The sequence below is a fragment of the Blennius ocellaris genome, assembly GCF_963422515.1.
Source record: "Blennius ocellaris genome assembly, chromosome: 15".
NCBI classification, from domain to species: Eukaryota; Metazoa; Chordata; class Actinopteri; order Blenniiformes; family Blenniidae; genus Blennius; species Blennius ocellaris.
Genome location: NC_137664.1, coordinates 10,342,234 through 10,358,789, shown reverse-complemented (window position 1 = coordinate 10,358,789; position 16,556 = coordinate 10,342,234). Strand labels below are relative to the sequence as shown.

General features: G+C 48.2%; 1 protein-coding gene across 1 annotated transcript; it reads left to right on the top strand.

Annotated features, from left to right (window-relative positions):
- Positions 1-3,156: 3,156 nt before the first annotated feature.
- setd1ba (SET domain containing 1B, histone lysine methyltransferase a) lies at positions 3,157-16,226 on the top strand. The gene is made up of 18 exons (XM_080510360.1): positions 3,157-3,242; positions 3,522-3,673; positions 3,995-4,093; positions 4,333-4,603; positions 5,449-5,570; positions 6,217-7,320; positions 9,329-10,075; positions 10,832-11,005; positions 11,109-11,202; positions 11,292-11,503; positions 11,639-11,720; positions 11,827-12,213; positions 12,342-13,616; positions 14,364-14,554; positions 14,639-14,764; positions 15,524-15,643; positions 15,735-15,872; positions 15,962-16,226. The coding sequence occupies exons 1-18, from the start codon at positions 3,182-3,184 to the stop codon at positions 16,133-16,135; spliced, it is 5,529 nt and encodes a 1,842-aa protein (XP_080366486.1). The 5' UTR covers positions 3,157-3,181; the 3' UTR covers positions 16,136-16,226.
- Positions 16,227-16,556: the final 330 nt, after the last annotated feature.

Genomic DNA, 16,556 nt, shown 5'->3' with positions numbered 1-16,556 from the left:
GCAACAGTCCAGATCTCTCGGATTACTGCCGACAGGCTTGAACAACAACACCGCCTTTACTACTAAAATATGTCCACCATTTACACGCTCTATTGTTTTCTTCACTCAAAATCCTGGCAAAAAAAGAAATAAAAAAAATAGGGGAGTAAATTCACACATGCGACGCTTCGAAGAACGCTCCTGGGTAGAATACCAAGTGAAATGTCCTCGGATGAGAGGCGCGCTCTCCGAGCCTCACCCAGTAATGGCGCAGCAACATTTCACAGCACAGAGCCTTCCTTTGTCTGCAGAGAAGCCATTTTGAGACACAGAACAGCAGAGAAACCACTGATCAGGAGTAGCCTCCACCAGTCCGAAACGCGTTTTTAAAACACAGGGAAGCCGTGAAAACACAAGATTTCTTCCAGTAAGATTTCTATTTTTCTCGGGCAAAACCAGGATTACATTGTTTTGAATAACAACTGTAAGTTTACAATACAATCTACCCCCCTCCCTAAAAAAAAAAAATCCAACAACACTAAAGATCGACATACTGTATTTTTTGCAGAAGTCGTTTGTATCACATTGTTTGCTGCCTGACCTACTTGAGAACATTTGTAAATACATAAGCTGGAGAAAATAAATAGAGTGAAATATAGCTCAAAAACATTACCTTGCAAAAACAACATTTCCTGGAAGTGTTATATGCTGTAGCTCAGTGAGAAATGTCGAAATGAAATAGGCTATAATCGGCTGCAATCCTCCAAGGAGGGAGAAGAGATGGTTTGCATATTGCCCACACAGCTGATGCTTCAAGATGAATATTCGCAGGCTGAGAAGCAATGCCATCACGCTGATATTAAAAAAAAGAAAAAGAAAAAAAAAAGTCAAAAGACCCCGTCTTTCGTGCTAATGGATTCCTTTCTTTTCAGGAATTGCTTTTTCATCCCTATTAATGCCAATAGAGGAGTCGAAGATGGAGCTGAAAACATTTCTCCTGCCTCTGCGTTTAGGCCTGTTAACAGCGTTTCACCAAAGTGATGAGGTAAATATTTTCTCCGTGAAAGATTTCCCTCCATGTTTCCTCGTTGGTTTGGCAGGCTGAGTGTAAGATAGTTACATTAAAAAATAAATACATATATATATATGTATATAACAAAAACAAACACATTTCTATATTAGTTACTTTCTTTTGATATTTAATTGTACCCTTGAAAGCAAGGTCAAACAGACGTTTACACTTTGGACGCCTTTGACTCTAAAATGGAAAGTGGACAGCACAAACCTAATCGTTGTCTCCACAGTGGCAAAAAGCAATATGGTACAGGACGCGCCAGTGTGGTGTGAAAGCGTTGCTGTAGTGAGAGGAAAGTGTTTAAAGTCATTAATCAAAGCAGATGAGATTATCCATCAACAGTCAAAATTGAAAGCAGCACAGTAAACGAATCTACAAAAGGCCAGAAGTTACCCGTGGCCTGGCTTTTCTCGTGTGTTGCAGTCAACAAGGGCTGTCAGTCTGTATATTAATATGCTCGTAAACAATTAACCAAGCTGACTATTCCTGTGAACTGAATCAGGCTACAGCTCAATAGAAAAACATGACAGAGTATACCTTTAATAACAGTAACTGCATGCCTTACATTTTTACATTATTCAATGATAAAAAAAAACTTGTAAATGATTATAAAAGAGTTGAACTTACTCATTGCTACTCATATCCTACAAGGCCATAAGTGCAATGCCAAGGATCTCTGCCATTACATTTTTTGTCACTTGAAACTGTGTTTCCCCCCACTATCATTTAACACTTCCAAAACCATAAAGCTGTTTATTCACAACATTTTGGTTTCTTTTTACTTAAGAAATATAATTATATGGGTGTGCCATGACCTAGTTAAGACAAAGATGGATTCCAGGCAGAGGAAAAAAGGCTCAAAATGTCACAGGGCATCACATCCAGCACATTCTCTTCCTTCTTCTCAATCCTTTAAAAGGAGAAATCATAGTTTTATCATAGTCCGTGAGAGATGAGGAAATCAAGTGTAAGATCCCTTTTGGAACAAAGGAAACCCATCTAGGCCATTGAGTCCTGTTTAAGGAAAATGGCTGCTGAGAGCGCTCAGCCCCCTCTCTCTGCTCTCTGTTGAAGGACTCGTGAGCCGCTCCTCTAATAGCAGCCGGCTCTTCTGCCGCCGCGCGCTGATTGGCTCGCGGAGCTGCTGCTGTTAACCAGCCAATAACCCGAGCACAGCGAGGGAAAAACACGCACCGGGCAATGTCAACCAAAACCTACACGCACTCCACCGAAACTATTAAATAGAAAAAAGAAGAAGACGAAGAAGGAAAAAAAAAAAAAAGCAACCCACAAGCACAAATCCGCACACGGTTCAAATAAATTATTTAAAATGTAACCCCCCCCCGCGTGGCTGTTGGGAGCGGGCGACCTGCGCGCGGAGGGTTTGGCACTACTTTCTCTCCGTGGATTAAGTGACAGAGATAAAGCCAAACAACCCGCCGCATTCCGACAGTTATAAAACGATACAAAGCTCCCAAATTCATCCGCAGACCGGCCGATGGTCGACGTTTTAAAATTCACATGCATTGTCAAAAAAAAAACAACAACAAAAAAACCAGCTCCTGATATCCATTCCCTTTTAAAATTATTACGCCTCCGAAACGTCTCGACTGTCGAGCGACCGCACGCCGACTAATAAACGTCAACAGCCGAATCACTTTATTGGCCCCTTTTTTTTTAAGAGGCAGTTATAAGAAGATATTGCCCCCTGTGTCTGTCTTGTGTTTGCCAGTTAGGTAAACACGATCGGCAGATTCCACACAAAAGCTGTAAACACAAAAATAATCGACTGCAACGGAATAAAAAAAAATATTGATAAAATCTGCGGTAGCGATATGTGTTGTCCTGATATAATCCGAGGTGAGCAACGCGTCGGAGCAGCGGTGTAAATAGACAGACATTGGTGGCGAAAGTGCGGCTGGCTGCGGGAGGTGGGCCAGCCTAGCGGTGTATTGTGGGAGAGACAGCAGCTACAGAGCAGAGGCACACAATATGTGCTGGCTCTCGAAAAGGAGGCAGTATTTTTCAAGCTAAATCATGTAATGTAAGCGGCGCGAGGGGAAGCGATCTCGTTTTTTTTTTACACCAATTACGGGGGGGTGGGCAAAGCTCTCGATCGGACGAACCATGTCCAAGCCCGTGGACAGGAGCAGATTGAACGAAGACCATGGCAGAAAGCTGAGTTCAAGTAAGCTGGTTCTTTTCTTCTTTTTTTTTTCCTCCTCTTTCTCCAGCCTTCCTAATGCCTGTTTGCTATAAGTGGGATATACGCTAGATCCCGTTTTCGTCCCCCGACTTGGGTCCCCCCCCCCACCACCACCACCTCCCTTCTCTTTACCACCGAAGTCATGCATCCGTAGCGTGAGGTTGTTTAAAAGTGTCGCGGTGCTGCTGGTGGAGAGGAACCGTGTTCACAGCCCTGGTAAACGTTAGCTCTCTCTCTCTCTCCCTCTCCCTGTCGGTTCAGGTCTGGCGAACGGCATGGACAGTCATCCTGTCTGCGGCTCGGCGGAGAAGCGGAGCCACCACTGGAGAAGTTACAAGTTGATCATCGACCCGGCGCTGAAGAAGGGATCCCACAAGCTGTATCGCTACGATGGACAGACTTTCAGCATGCCCGTAAGTCGCCGCGAGGCGCCGCGCCGCGGCGCGGTCGGCTTTTTTTTTTTTTTTTTTTTTACAATAGTAACCGAGGAGCCGACCTCCATGATGGGTCACGATGTGGCCGCGTCGCCCCGTGGACGGCAATCCCGAACCACCCGGCTTGTTTGTTTGTTGTTGTTTTTTTTATAGCGTGTGGAGCACTTTTTGTTTTTTTTGCAACAAGTTAGTAGTGTTATGAAGTTGTGAATGGGATGGATAACAGCAGCATGGTGTCTCCCCCCCCTCCTTTCTCCTCCTCATCCCTCCTCCTCCTCCTCCTCCTCCCTTCTCCTGCAGGACCCCGGGTTTCCACCGGTGGACATCGTCCGGGACCCGAGGATCGGTCGCCTCTGGACGAAGTACAAAGAGACGGACCTCCCGGTGCCCAAATTCAAGGTATCCTGTCCGACACGAAGCACATGTTTTAGTCTCCATGTGGAAGTGGGGTGCTGTCAGGAGCTGCAGACACACCCCCCTCTCAGGGATCGTTTCAGGATCAAAATCTGCTTGTTTACATTTACGGGCTTGCACAATGTGCATGGTGTTTATTGGCGACTCACTCCTCTTATCTCGGCTGTCATAAAACTGACCATGTTGCAATATAAAATGTTTTTTTTTTCTTTTTTCTTTTCCAGATCGACGAGTGCTACATCGGCCCGGTGCCTCCCAAGGAGGTGACGTTCGCCCGCCTCAACGACAACATCAGGGAGGGATTCCTCACCGACATGTGCAAGAAGTTCGGGGAGATCGAGGAGGTGGAGATCCTGTACAATCCCAAGAACAAGAAGCACCTCGGAATAGCCAAAGTCGTTTTCGAGAACGTGAAAGCCGCCAAGGTGGCCGTGCAGTCGCTGCACAACACGTCTGTTATGGGAAACCTCATCCACGTGGAGCTGGACCCGAAAGGTAAACAGTGATCCAGTCATCCGAGGTGACGAGCGGCCGCGTTCACAGCGCGATCAGAGACTTTTAGAAACTGAGAAACGTGCTCGTGTGTTGAATTTATTTATGTTTTGCTTTTTTTGTTTTGTTTTAAAAATGATGACAGCTGTCACGTGTGTAAATATACATGCGTTGCCTGGTAACGTCGGTAATTGAATTTCATTGAAAGTGAGCCGGTTCCCACAAGTCCCGCGCTGAGGGCGCAACTCCCACTGCGCATAATTTAAGTGGGGAAAAACCGCAAACAAACAGTGCAATCAGGGTCCTGGCCTCTTCGGATCGTCTCTTCTAAGGAATCAAAACGTGTTTTGCATTGTTCAGAACTCTTGTTGGGTTGTTTTTAACTGATTGATATCTTTTTAACATCATCTAAATAGGACTTAGTATCTGTGTTCTAATTTATTTATTTTTAAAAAACAACAAGTTGCACTGTTTGACCTTGCATACTCTCTTTAATTATTTCGACTTGTTTTCTTTAATTATGGTGGTGGTGTTTTTTTATTTAAACTGTTGTTGGTAGGCATTCGAGTAGGATGTGCTTTGCATATTACTGCATGTTTTGTTCATGCTATAATGGCATCTGTTCCTCACGTATGTTGCAAAGTGTGTCCTATGCCAAACGTGGACTTTTCTTGCACAATGTATGTGATTCAACTCAAAAGTAAATACTGAATTTAGTTTGGTTTTTTTTTAAAGACTGAGTAGCGGAAGCGTGACATAGCCATATTGTCATGGGTTCAGTTATTTTTTACAACAGTAGAAATAGGTTAGTTTGAAGGGAGTGTTCATACATGTTTGCTGTGCTGCAGGTGAGAATCGCCTGAGGTACTTCCAGCTCCTGATGAATGGCAGCTACACTCCACGGACCCTGCCTGTTGGTGGAGAGGAGACCAGAGAACTTTCCCCACGAACACTGGCGGAAGCTTTACTGGTAAAAAAAAAAAGATATACATGTATATTTCTTAAATTAAAATGTAAAATATATATTGTCTGTTATGATTCAATGGATTTATTTCGAATCCTGAAAAAACAAAAAGTGTAATATGTATATACATGTTGGCGTGGAATGCCTCTGTTTTATTTTCGATGTCATAAATCACTGCACAAGCTGTTGGAGAGTAAAACAAGTGTCATCAAAGCGCACTGCGTGTCAAACTGAACTCAATAGCCATCAAAACTTCCACTTTGGGTTCGGTAGCGTTAGATTCTCTTTCATTTTGTTCCTCGGTGTTTGTGTGCGCTCGTCAGTTTTTAGCTTTGGCCGTTTAGAACAAAATCGGAAAACTATCCGAGGACTGATCCACAGTAGCTGCTGTTGCACTAATCAACAAAGATGCGTTACAAGGAAACGGCAGTTTAGATGGACGTCACATCCTGTCTCTGGCCTCTCTTGCACTCATAGTTTGAAGCGTACCAGAACGAGTTCATATTTGTAAACCCCAAGCACAGCCGCCAGGTGTGGAGACACACGAAGTTCCCACCTTACCATAATTTGCTCAGTAAACTTATTTAAAGGATGGCAGTATTTACTTGTCGCACACCTTGATCAATCTCTGGTGTGTTTGGTTCTCCCCCAGGCCTGCGAGCCCATCCGCAGGTTGTCAGAAAGCAGCATGTCCAGCGTGGGAGGGACACTGCCGCCCAGCAGCTCCACGACTCCCCTGACGATGGAGACGGGCTACTCCAGCCTAAGGCAGGACACGCCTCAGTCCCAGGGAACCCCCCACACCCCACGTCAGGGAGGCACACCCTTCTCTCAAGACTCCAATTACTCCAGTCGGCAGTCCACGCCCGCGTACCAGTCCAGCCGCGCTGAGAGCTCGGGTAGTTTCAAGTCTCGGAGGCACGAGAGTAAGTTTCAGGACGCGTACAACCGCCGACCGGAGAGGCCTCAGTATCGCAGCAACATGTACCGGAGTACATCCTCTGAACAGACTCCTTTCAAACAGCACCAGCTCACCCCGCCCGAGCCTCCGCCTTCCACTACCTCCTTCACCTACACGGCGCCTCTCCCTGCTACAACCAATTTCAAGTCGGCGTTCTCGCCTTACCAGGCTCCTCTGCCCCCTGCATTCCCTCCATCCGAACCGGCGTTCCACCTCCCGGCGCAAAGGGAAGGCGAATACCTCCGGCCTCCGCAGCCGCCTCTGGCCGCCGCCACTGACTTTATGCCGGTCAAGGAGAGGCCGGAAACACCTCCGATTCCGGAGCCCCCTCCAGAGCCCATGCCCCAACCCAGCACCCCTCCTCCTCAGACGCCAGAGCACTGCCCCTCGCCCGGCTCCCCCGTGCTCGACCCGGAGCGCAATAGCCTGGACTCCCGCATCGAAATGCTCCTCAAGGAGAAAAGGACAAAGCCGCTGCCGTTCCTGGAGGAACGGGACTCGGACACTGAGGTGCGAATGGAGGGGAGTCCCATTTCCTCCTCGTCTTCCCAGCTGTCCCCGATCCCCCCTTACACAGGCAACTCTCAGGGCGGCCAGCAGAACTCTCGTCCCTCCAGCACGGGCTTGGAGGACATCAGCCCGACCCCTCTGCCAGATTCGGAAGACGAGGAGCCGATCCCCGGAACGGCTTCTCTGGTCAAGAGAATCAGCTCCCCTGTCCAGGACAAGACGAGCAACAGTGACCTCAAAGATGGAGCGTTTGGAGCCCACACTCCCCCTGACAAAATGGACACGGTAAGACTTTTACCAATTTTTATTTATTTTTTGTTTTGTTTTAATGAGGATACTTGCATATTTAGTGCACGAGTTGTCTCACTGACGTGTCTGCATGGTTCCTTAATGAGCTCTCATTCATGATCTTGGATTAGTTGACAGTCGTGTCGTGCTGATGTTTGTACACAGCTGTGAATGAATGACAGCAGGAGGGAGAGGAAACGGGAAGCCAGGTAGTTTCAGTCTCATGTTGTCGTCGTAGTAAACTCTCCCCGTTGTTTCATTCTTTTTTTTTGTCCTGCCTTGTCAATGAAATTCCGGTTCCTCGGGATAAGTACGTGCACAGGTACCGCCTGGAGGGGCTTCGCCGTGTCGTGCAGGTTCTCTGTGGCCGTGTAGCTTATTTTAGCAAGTCGTGAAAAGGCTAGGAAAACTCAGTAATAACAACCTGGATCAAAATATTGGCACGAGCCCTCGCAAATGCCTTCACATTCATATGCTCACTTTAAAAAAAAAAAAAGATTTAAAGTCACATGACCACCACCTGGCGTGTTGTTTCTTCACGGTGCGCCCCAACAACAACACCAACAGTGCTCACGTTTTCCCTCAAAAAGCAAACACTTTTGTTTCCTCTTTCTAACACTCGCTGCGCTCGCTCGCAGGGAAACGGTTTGGCTGTTGGCCCCCGCTCAACGGCACACTTCCTGGGTTTTGCCGAGGCCGACCGTCGGGATTGGCTGCGGTGTCTGTTCTCACATTTCAAGCTATCACAAAGCAAACAGAGCGAGCAGGTCATTTGGGTAACGAGGGCACCCTTGTGCCGTGTTTGCTCTGCCGCTCCGTGTCATTCCCGCAACAGGCTTAACTGAGATTCTTCTGTAGTCCTGAACATTTTAAAGAGCATGTGCTCCTCAAATGTTCTAACAGAAACGTTTGATTGGGTTTGTAGGGACAGACGTCCAAGTTTGAAGGAGTGCTGGACCAAGGCACACGTCAGTTATGTTTGACTGAACAAAAGGGTATACCAAACTTTGAACTCGGATCACGTCCAGAATGATTTGTTGCTCTTTTTTTTGAAGGTTTCATCACTCCGCAATAAGATTTTGTGTCCTGACTAAAATGTGGTAATGGCACACAGGACTGTTTGGCACACTTATTTTAAATTGCTTGTTAAGAGGAATTATCTTCTTTTTTTTTTTGTTTCCTCTCCTGTCAACATAAATCACTGCAATAATATATGAAAATAACCTTTTTTTTTAATCACTTTGGTTAATGCCGACAGAATTAAAATGACAAAAACGAGACGAAAGTGTATAAAACATGTGTGTAATATCTTAAGTTGTCGGTCAAGAATAAACATGGACGGAGTTGTCATGTTATAAGAAAAAAAAACTTCAGTTCAGGTAGCACTTTTCATAACATGTATTTTTGAATGAATTGGCGCTTCTCACACTGATAGACAGGCTGCAATTTGTCGAGAGTGATATACCCGTCTCATCCTCGTTACTACAGGGGTGGACAAAATTCAAACTCTTCTAAGTCTCTGCAAAACAATGCATCTTAAGCATTTAGCATTGTATTTGTTGGCATTACATGTATCAGATCTATATATATATATATATATATATATATATATATACACACACACACACAGACACACACTTCTGCTGTCATAAAGAATGTGTGCCTTAATAAAAACGTCTGTCACTGTTGAGATAGTTCTCCCAGGGTTCCCTGTAGAGTCCAGAACTGGACCTATTTTTCTGTTAAACTCTTTTTTTTAAATATTTTTATGATCACAGCTTACGGGTAACATCTCTCAAAAATCAGTTCTTGCCATTAACAAACTCGGACATGACAGAAGTAACTAAATATTTTTAAACAAGCCGCAGCTCGCTGTCCGTTCCTTCACGTTAAGGGTAAAAGAGAAGCTCTGAAAACAAGCATCACTCCGGTTTTGTTTTGTTTTTCCCTCCTTACCTCATGGTTTTCACACGTGGTCCTGACGTGGTTCCTTTTTCCCAAACAGGATCATCAGTCATCAGGGGAGGACATGGAAATCTCCGAAGACGAGATGCCCGGGAGCCCCATCACCGGCGGCGAATGTGGCAAAGGCATCGTCATGAACTCGGCGGTGTCGCCGATCCAGACCATGTCCATCCATCCCTCGGGCTACCACCTGCAACACCAAGCCGGCTTCGCCATCCCACACCACCACCTGGCCCCCCACTCCGCCGTCCCGGGACACCCCGCTCACCTGGCCGGACATCCCGGCGTGCCTCATCATATGCTGACGCACCTCGGTCCCTACGCCCAGAGCATGATGCCGCTGGTGCAGATGGAGCTGATGAACTGCTTGCGGTGGGAACAGTGGAGCACGGTCCCCATGTCCTTCCAGATGCAGCAGCAGATGCTGAGCCGCATGGCTCAGACCAGAGGCCCCTATCCTTATCCACATTTCATGGACGGTGCAACAGGGCCTTTTGGCGGACCCTACGCGCCGCTGTCTATGGGCACTACTCCCACGAACAGCACAGGAGCTCCTGGACAGCAATGGCAGAATCCTAGTTTACCAAAGTTCAACCCCACTGTTCCTCCACCTGGATATGAGACTAAAAAGGAGGATCCCCATAAGGCCACCGTCGAGGGAGTGCTGCTGGTTATTGTCAAAGAGCTGAAGGCCATCATGAAGAGGGACCTGAACCGAAAAATGGTGGAGGTGGTGGCTTTTAGAGCCTTCGATGACTGGTGGGACAAGAAGGAACGGTCCGCGAAAGTAAGTCGAATCCTTAAATCATTATGATCGATGAACGATGAAGAGAACCTCTGTCCACACATGTATGGAGTGAAAGGAAATATACCTGTGCTGGTTCTGAGGTTTTTATTCATAGTGAATTCAAAAATGTGTATATTTACATGTGAACGATAAAGCCAGTATTGGTGCCTTCATCATAAACATCACCTCTCAGATCACCTCAAAGAAATAATTGAAAGACCCCCTTTAAGTGTCTGCAGCTGATTTGCCTCTGAAGTCCAGCATGCTTTCACAGAAATTAATAGCAGATATCATTTTTTTTACAAGCAACCTAATGAAGTCATATGATGCGACTCATCTTGTTGTGGCTATGAATGCAAATCAAACTGGGAAGATGAGACATTTCATTCTGCAAAGTAAACACTTTTGATAATCAAATAATAATCCTGTCAAGAAACAAAATGCTGTTTTTTTTCTTTTCTTTTTCTCCCAAGCATGTCTTATTGCTTGTACAAAAAGGTCTATTGTTTTCTGTAATGCTTCAAAAATGTCACGGCTGAGGCACAAATGTAATACAAGCATTTCAACTGAATTTGACCTGTTACTTTTAATCAAATAATGGCACTAAGGTTTAAACAAAACTTGTTCCAAAAATAGGATTTTGACGAGCAATATGCTATTTTCAAGCCCAACATTTTCTGAAAATGTTGCCATGGTGTACCTCCGAATGAGAACACATTTGATGCAGGTGAATAACGCACTTTCAAATTGTCCCAGGCGTCTTTGACACCTGTGAAGGGCGCAGAGGGAAAAGAAGAAGAAAGACCGAAGCCCAAAGAGACGATGGGTTCAAGTCTCCTGGAGAACTGGAACAAGGGTGAAGGGCTCGGCTATGAAGGAATGGGCCTGGGAATTGGTTTGCGAGGCGCCATCCGCTTACCCTCCTTCAAGGTGAGATTTTTTTTTTTTTTTATTAAACACAGATTAGGGTCGGCGGAGTCTGGCCCGTGCGCGTCGAGTTGTTGGCGTCAAACAGCTGCGTGTTGTGTTTTAGGTGAAGAGGAAGGACCCCCCTGAAGCGGCGGCGGCTTGTGACAACAAACGTGCCCGACCTTCCACTCCGGCAGACGACGAGCTGGAGGATGAAGGTAACCCCCAGATTACAGGGAATTAAAGAGCGAGCACTGCGCTTGTTTGTGAAGCTAAATTTTTCCCCGCGATGATTTATTTTCCTCAGACCGGGAGCGAGACCCAGCCGAGCTGCCCGCCGACGACTCCAAAATGGACAGCGACGGCGCGGCGGCGAAGCGACGACACTCCCGGCCGCTCGAGCTGGACAGCGAGGGGGAGGAGGAGGTGGACACGTCGGGGAAGGAGGAGGAGTCGCTCTCCGACAGGGAGGAGGAGCCTGACGTGCTGCAGGCGGCAGACAGGTTGTCATCAGGCAAGGTGAGCTGTCTCAAAAAAAACAACACACAACAATACACATGTGTGTTAAATTGCAGGCTTGATTTAACTGCTACACCGCTTTCGACTGGGGGGGGGGGGCGGCGCAAGTTTATGATGCATCTGCTCATTTCTTAGGAAAGTGGTGATGAAGATAGTGACGATGAAGAGGAGGGAAGTTCATCCAGTGACAGCACTTCCTCAGATTCATCTGATGATGGTATTTATGAATCCGTTGACGGGATCACCTTTGTTTTGCCGTTTGGTCATAAAGCGAGCGGTCGGTGATGGCGCCTCCCCCTTTTGCCCCGTCAATCTCTTTCCAGAAGCGGAAAGTTCGGCGTCCTACAAGGCCAGCTCCGACTCCTCGGCGGCGAGCTCCGACTCCTCCGAGTACGAGTCGAGCTCGGATGAGGACGACAAGGAAGAAAAAGAGGTGGCGGCGGTGGCCGAGGATGGCGAGGGCGAGGCCAAAGTGCGGACCTCCTCTTCGTCTTCGTCCTCCTCGTCTTCCTCCTCCGGTGCGGAAGAGGCCGAGGAAGAGTCCAAACCACCGAGCCCTCCCGCTCCGCCCGTGTCGGAGGCGAAGGAGGTGAAGGAGGAGCAGGAGGTGCGGGAGCTGCCGGGCAGCAAGGTGAAACAGCGGCCGCCCAGTCCTGTGGAGGAAGTGGCGGAGGACGTGAAGCCGCCGCCGCCATCCAAGGAAGCTACAGGTCAGCCTCCGATTCTGTCGTCCGTTCAGAAATGTCGACGACAAAAAAAAAAAGCGGGTTCGTGATTTCGTTGTGTTGATGTGTGGATGTTAAAACTCTTTTATTGCCCCCCCCTTTTTTTTTTATAGTGAAAGAGCGGGACGTGGTCGTGGATGTTAGCGTTCCCGTCGTGAAGTCGGAACCTCCGGAGCACGTAGCAAACCTTCGGCCGCCCACTCCCACTGGTGCCCTGCCTCACACTGACCAGGTGTCAAAGGCCAAAGGTAAAGCAGAGCCCGAAGACGTACCCTGCACCCCCGGCCGCTTAGCTCTGCCCCACTTAGATCCCAGCGCACCTGCCCCTAAACCCGCCTCCTCACCCTTAATGCACATCCCTCTCCCTCCCCACCCGGCGGCAGAAGGTCGCTCCCTCCTCCATCCCCCTCCCGGTCCCTTGCCCGACTTCCCCCAGCGGGCCAGGCTCCCCACAGATGAGGATATCCCCCGCACGCCGGGAAGGGACCTCATGGAGCGCGCGCGGAGTCTGGGCAAGTCCCAGAGCACCGACACGGTGCCCAACACGCCTGGCAGCGACGCCCCGCTGACTGGCAGCAGTCTGCTGCTGAGCTCCCCGCACATCCCCGGTAGTCCCTTCTCCTACCCCTCACAGTCCCCCGTCCTCAGTGCCGGAGTTCCCCGTACGCCAGGAAGAGACTTAACCTTCACCCCCGTCTTCCCCGACCCCTCGGCACTCACGCTTAACAGAAAGGTTTCGTCCGAGAGTCTTGACGACAGACCGGTGTTTAAGGAGCCTAATCAGATGCTGTCTACTGGCACAGAGCCGCCGGCCAGTTTCCCGGAAGATGTGCCCGCTGGTCTCTCTCTAGAAGTGCCGGTGCCATCCGATGCGTCGCCGTCGAAGAAGAAACCCGGGCGGCCCAAGGGCAAAAAGACCCCGGCGCTGTCTGCGGCCGACGAAACGTCCGAGCTCTCGTCCGATTCCACCGCTCAGCATCAAGAAGCACATTTCGGCGACCCGTCCGCAGAGGTGGCGTCCGCCAAGTCTCCGAAAGACCCGAGCCTGGACTTCCGGGAAAAAGAGGCGGAGCCTCAGACGGCGCTGCCCGCCGAAGACGGTTTCCTGTCGTACGACGACGAGATGCCCGTGGCCATCAAACCCGCCCGGAGGGCACGGCGGTGTTGGGAGGAGCTGCTGCTGGGCAGCCTGTCGCCCGTCACCACACCTCCCCGGTCGTACTTCAGCCCTCGCTCCGACTTTGAGGAGATGACCATTCTGTACGACATCTGGAACGAAGGCATCGACGAGGAGGACATACGGCTCCTGCAGATCAAATACGACAAGATGCTGCAGCAGGACAACGGCAACGACTGGCTCAACGACACGCTCTGGGTCAACCATCCTCATATCCTTTACACTGCGCGTTCAGTTTAATTTCCATTTACAAAGTCGCATTAATTAATCGGCTGCATGATGGTGTGGTGGTTTGCACTGTCGCAGGTTGGGCGAGGGAGCCGGTGTGTGTGGGGTTTGCATGTTCGCTTTCTGTGTGTGCGGATGGATGGATGGAACTGTACACAACAAATAGCTGCTCCCTCTACTGGTGGAACCGTGGAACTGTTTTGGTGACTTGGTATCAGTTGAGCTGCAGAGATCTTGAGTGACGATCGTGGAACTTCTTTTTTTTTGGGGGGGTTAATAATACTGTTTGTTTACTAATTCTATTATCCGCTACAGTCACTTTAATGAGAGTAGTTGTAACACAATAGGTAGTATATCAACCGCACATCAGCGAATAATTAAAAACGGCAAGATTCCAGACACATGATGGTAAATATCTGCAATAATGTTTATATTTTTGTTGTGTGGATTTTTTGCCAAATGAGTCGAAAGAAAATAGTAAATAAATGGCTAACTTTTTTTTTTTTTTTTTTTTAAATTGTAAAGATTTTTATTTAACACTTATATTCACAACAACACTAAGGTGGCCGTATTAGTTGTTGCGAAGTGTGAAAACTAATTTGGGAAGCGTTCTCCTCCATAGCCACTGCTCTTTCCTTACTTCTTCTGCCACCCTCTTGGCGGTGAGTGTCCGGTGTATCGTATTGAGACGAGGCATCTGGATAACCTGTGGTCGTAGTGGATTTTTCAGTTCATGCCTTGACTCCCTTTGCACCTACCAACATCCCCGGAGTGAAGAAAAAGCGGCGAGACGACGGCATGAGGGATCACATGACCGGCTGCGCGCGCAGCGAAGGCTACTACAAGATCGACAAGAAGGACAAGCTGAAGTATCTGCAGAGCAACCGGGTGCAGTCGGAGGAGCCGCCCATGGACACGCAGGTGATTTGTATGACAATTTGCATGGGGTTGACCTGTGGCTGCCCGTTGCGTCCGCGCCCTTAAACCGCGCCGTCTTCCCCACAGGGCATGAGCATTCCTGCGCAGGTTCAAGTCTCCACCAGGGCGGGCTCAGAGCGCCGGTCGGAGCAGAGGCGTCTGCTGTCCTCTTTCGCCTGCGACAGCGACCTGCTGAAGTTCAACCAGCTGAAGGTAAACGGCACAAAAGTAAACAAAGAATGCAATGTTGACCAACACTCCTGTGAGGCTTCGACACTAATGTATCCTCTGAAAATGACATTGGGTAATACAGTGAACTATAACTCACAGTTAAATAAATTGCACTAAGTGTGCAGCATTTTGATTCTCTAATCAGACACAATAGCTACAATACACACTTTTTTTTTTTAAGTGGAAATACATGTGCATCTGAAAATATGTCATTAAAAATAGTTTTGTCTGGGTTTTTTTAACACCCATAAGTAAAAGGTGTTCAGCATTTATTTGAGGAGCTTAAATTGCAAAAGTATTAATGAAGCTTGTGAAAATAAAATGAGGAAAATATAATATTTAGAGATGCTGTCTTTTTGATTTTCATGGCTGATGAGGTAGAATTGTGGGTGGAATAGTTGTATGCAACGTTTTGCCAAAACAACTGAGGAAATGCTGTTGTTTCCAAATATAAGGGTCTAATGATAAGGTGTAAACTCATGTTGGCTTTAAATCAAATCAAATAATTGTTTGCTGCGTTACATTTTGTGTCGATTTACGACAAGACAATTTTCTATTTCAAAATATTCTCTTTGCAAGGAAATGTGTTTTTATTTATTGTAAATCATCCAGACATCGAAAAGGTTTTAATTGTATTGACAGCAACAGTTTTGTTTGTTTTCCTTTGGGCTCGAGTTTGATTTGAGGCGTGAGAGTCCATACTGTGTGTGATGCTCAGTGCCACGTTTGTCCCTTTTTCAGTTCCGTAAGAAGAAGATCAGGTTCTGTAAGTCGCACATCCACGACTGGGGCCTGTTTGCGATGGAGCCCATCGCTGCTGATGAGATGGTGATCGAGTACGTGGGACAGAACATCAGACAGGTGAGGTTCCAGCGGTCCGCACCCTCCCGCCGTCCAAACAAGCCGCCGAACCTTTTTTTTTTGTTAACGACTCACGATCCGCCCCCGTCAGGTGATCGCCGACATGCGGGAGAAGCGCTATGAAGAGGAAGGGATCGGCAGCAGCTACATGTTCCGCGTCGACCACGACACCATCATAGACGCCACCAAGTGCGGCAACTTTGCCCGCTTCATCAACCACAGCTGCAATGTAGGGAAGAGCGTCCGCGGAGCGTCCCGTCTCAGTGGCGGCGAGAAGCACGCGCTCACCTCTTTGTTGTCTTGTGCTTCCTCTTGCAGCCCAACTGTTACGCGAAGGTCATCACCGTGGAGTCCCAGAAGAAGATCGTGATCTACTCCCGGCAGCCAATCAACGTCAACGAGGAGATCACGTACGACTACAAGTTCCCCATCGAGGACGAGAAGATCCCGTGCCTGTGCGGGGCGGAGAACTGCCGGGGAACGCTGAACTAACGTCCACACGAGGCCAGAAGACTCTCCCGCAGGGTGCGCGAGCTCTGCCCTTTAAACTTTAGTTTTCCTCCGACGACGACGACGACGACGACGACGACGACGAGGAGGAGGAGGAGGAGGAGGAGGAGGAGGAGGAGGAGGAGGAGGAGGAGGAGGAGGAGGAGGAAAGTTTCCCGGCTGGAGGCGGAGAAATCATCTGCAACGAGTTCAGCTGCCCGTATGACTCCCGTCATACATCTCAACGAGATTGTTTACGATTTATGGTGCTCTAAAAAAAAAGAAAAGAAAAACGCATAGGTTTTTTTCTTTCTTTTCTTTTTCTTTTTTTTTTTAAACGTGTGAAACGCTAAAGTACAGCATTCCCCCCCCCCCGCCCCCCTCCATCTCTCCAGTCAGTATTTCAACAGCGGTTCCTTCCAAT

Coding starts and splice junctions, on each gene's coding strand:
- setd1ba (XM_080510360.1), top strand. CDS start 3,182: ATGTCCAAGCCCGTGGACAGGAGCAGATTGAACGAAGACCATGGCAGA. Junction 3,674..3,994: donor GACAGACTTTCAGCATGCCC/GTAAGTCGCCGC, acceptor CTTCTCCTGCAG/GACCCCGGGTTTCCACCGGT. Junction 11,721..11,826: donor CTCAGATTCATCTGATGATG/GTATTTATGAAT, acceptor ATCTCTTTCCAG/AAGCGGAAAGTTCGGCGTCC.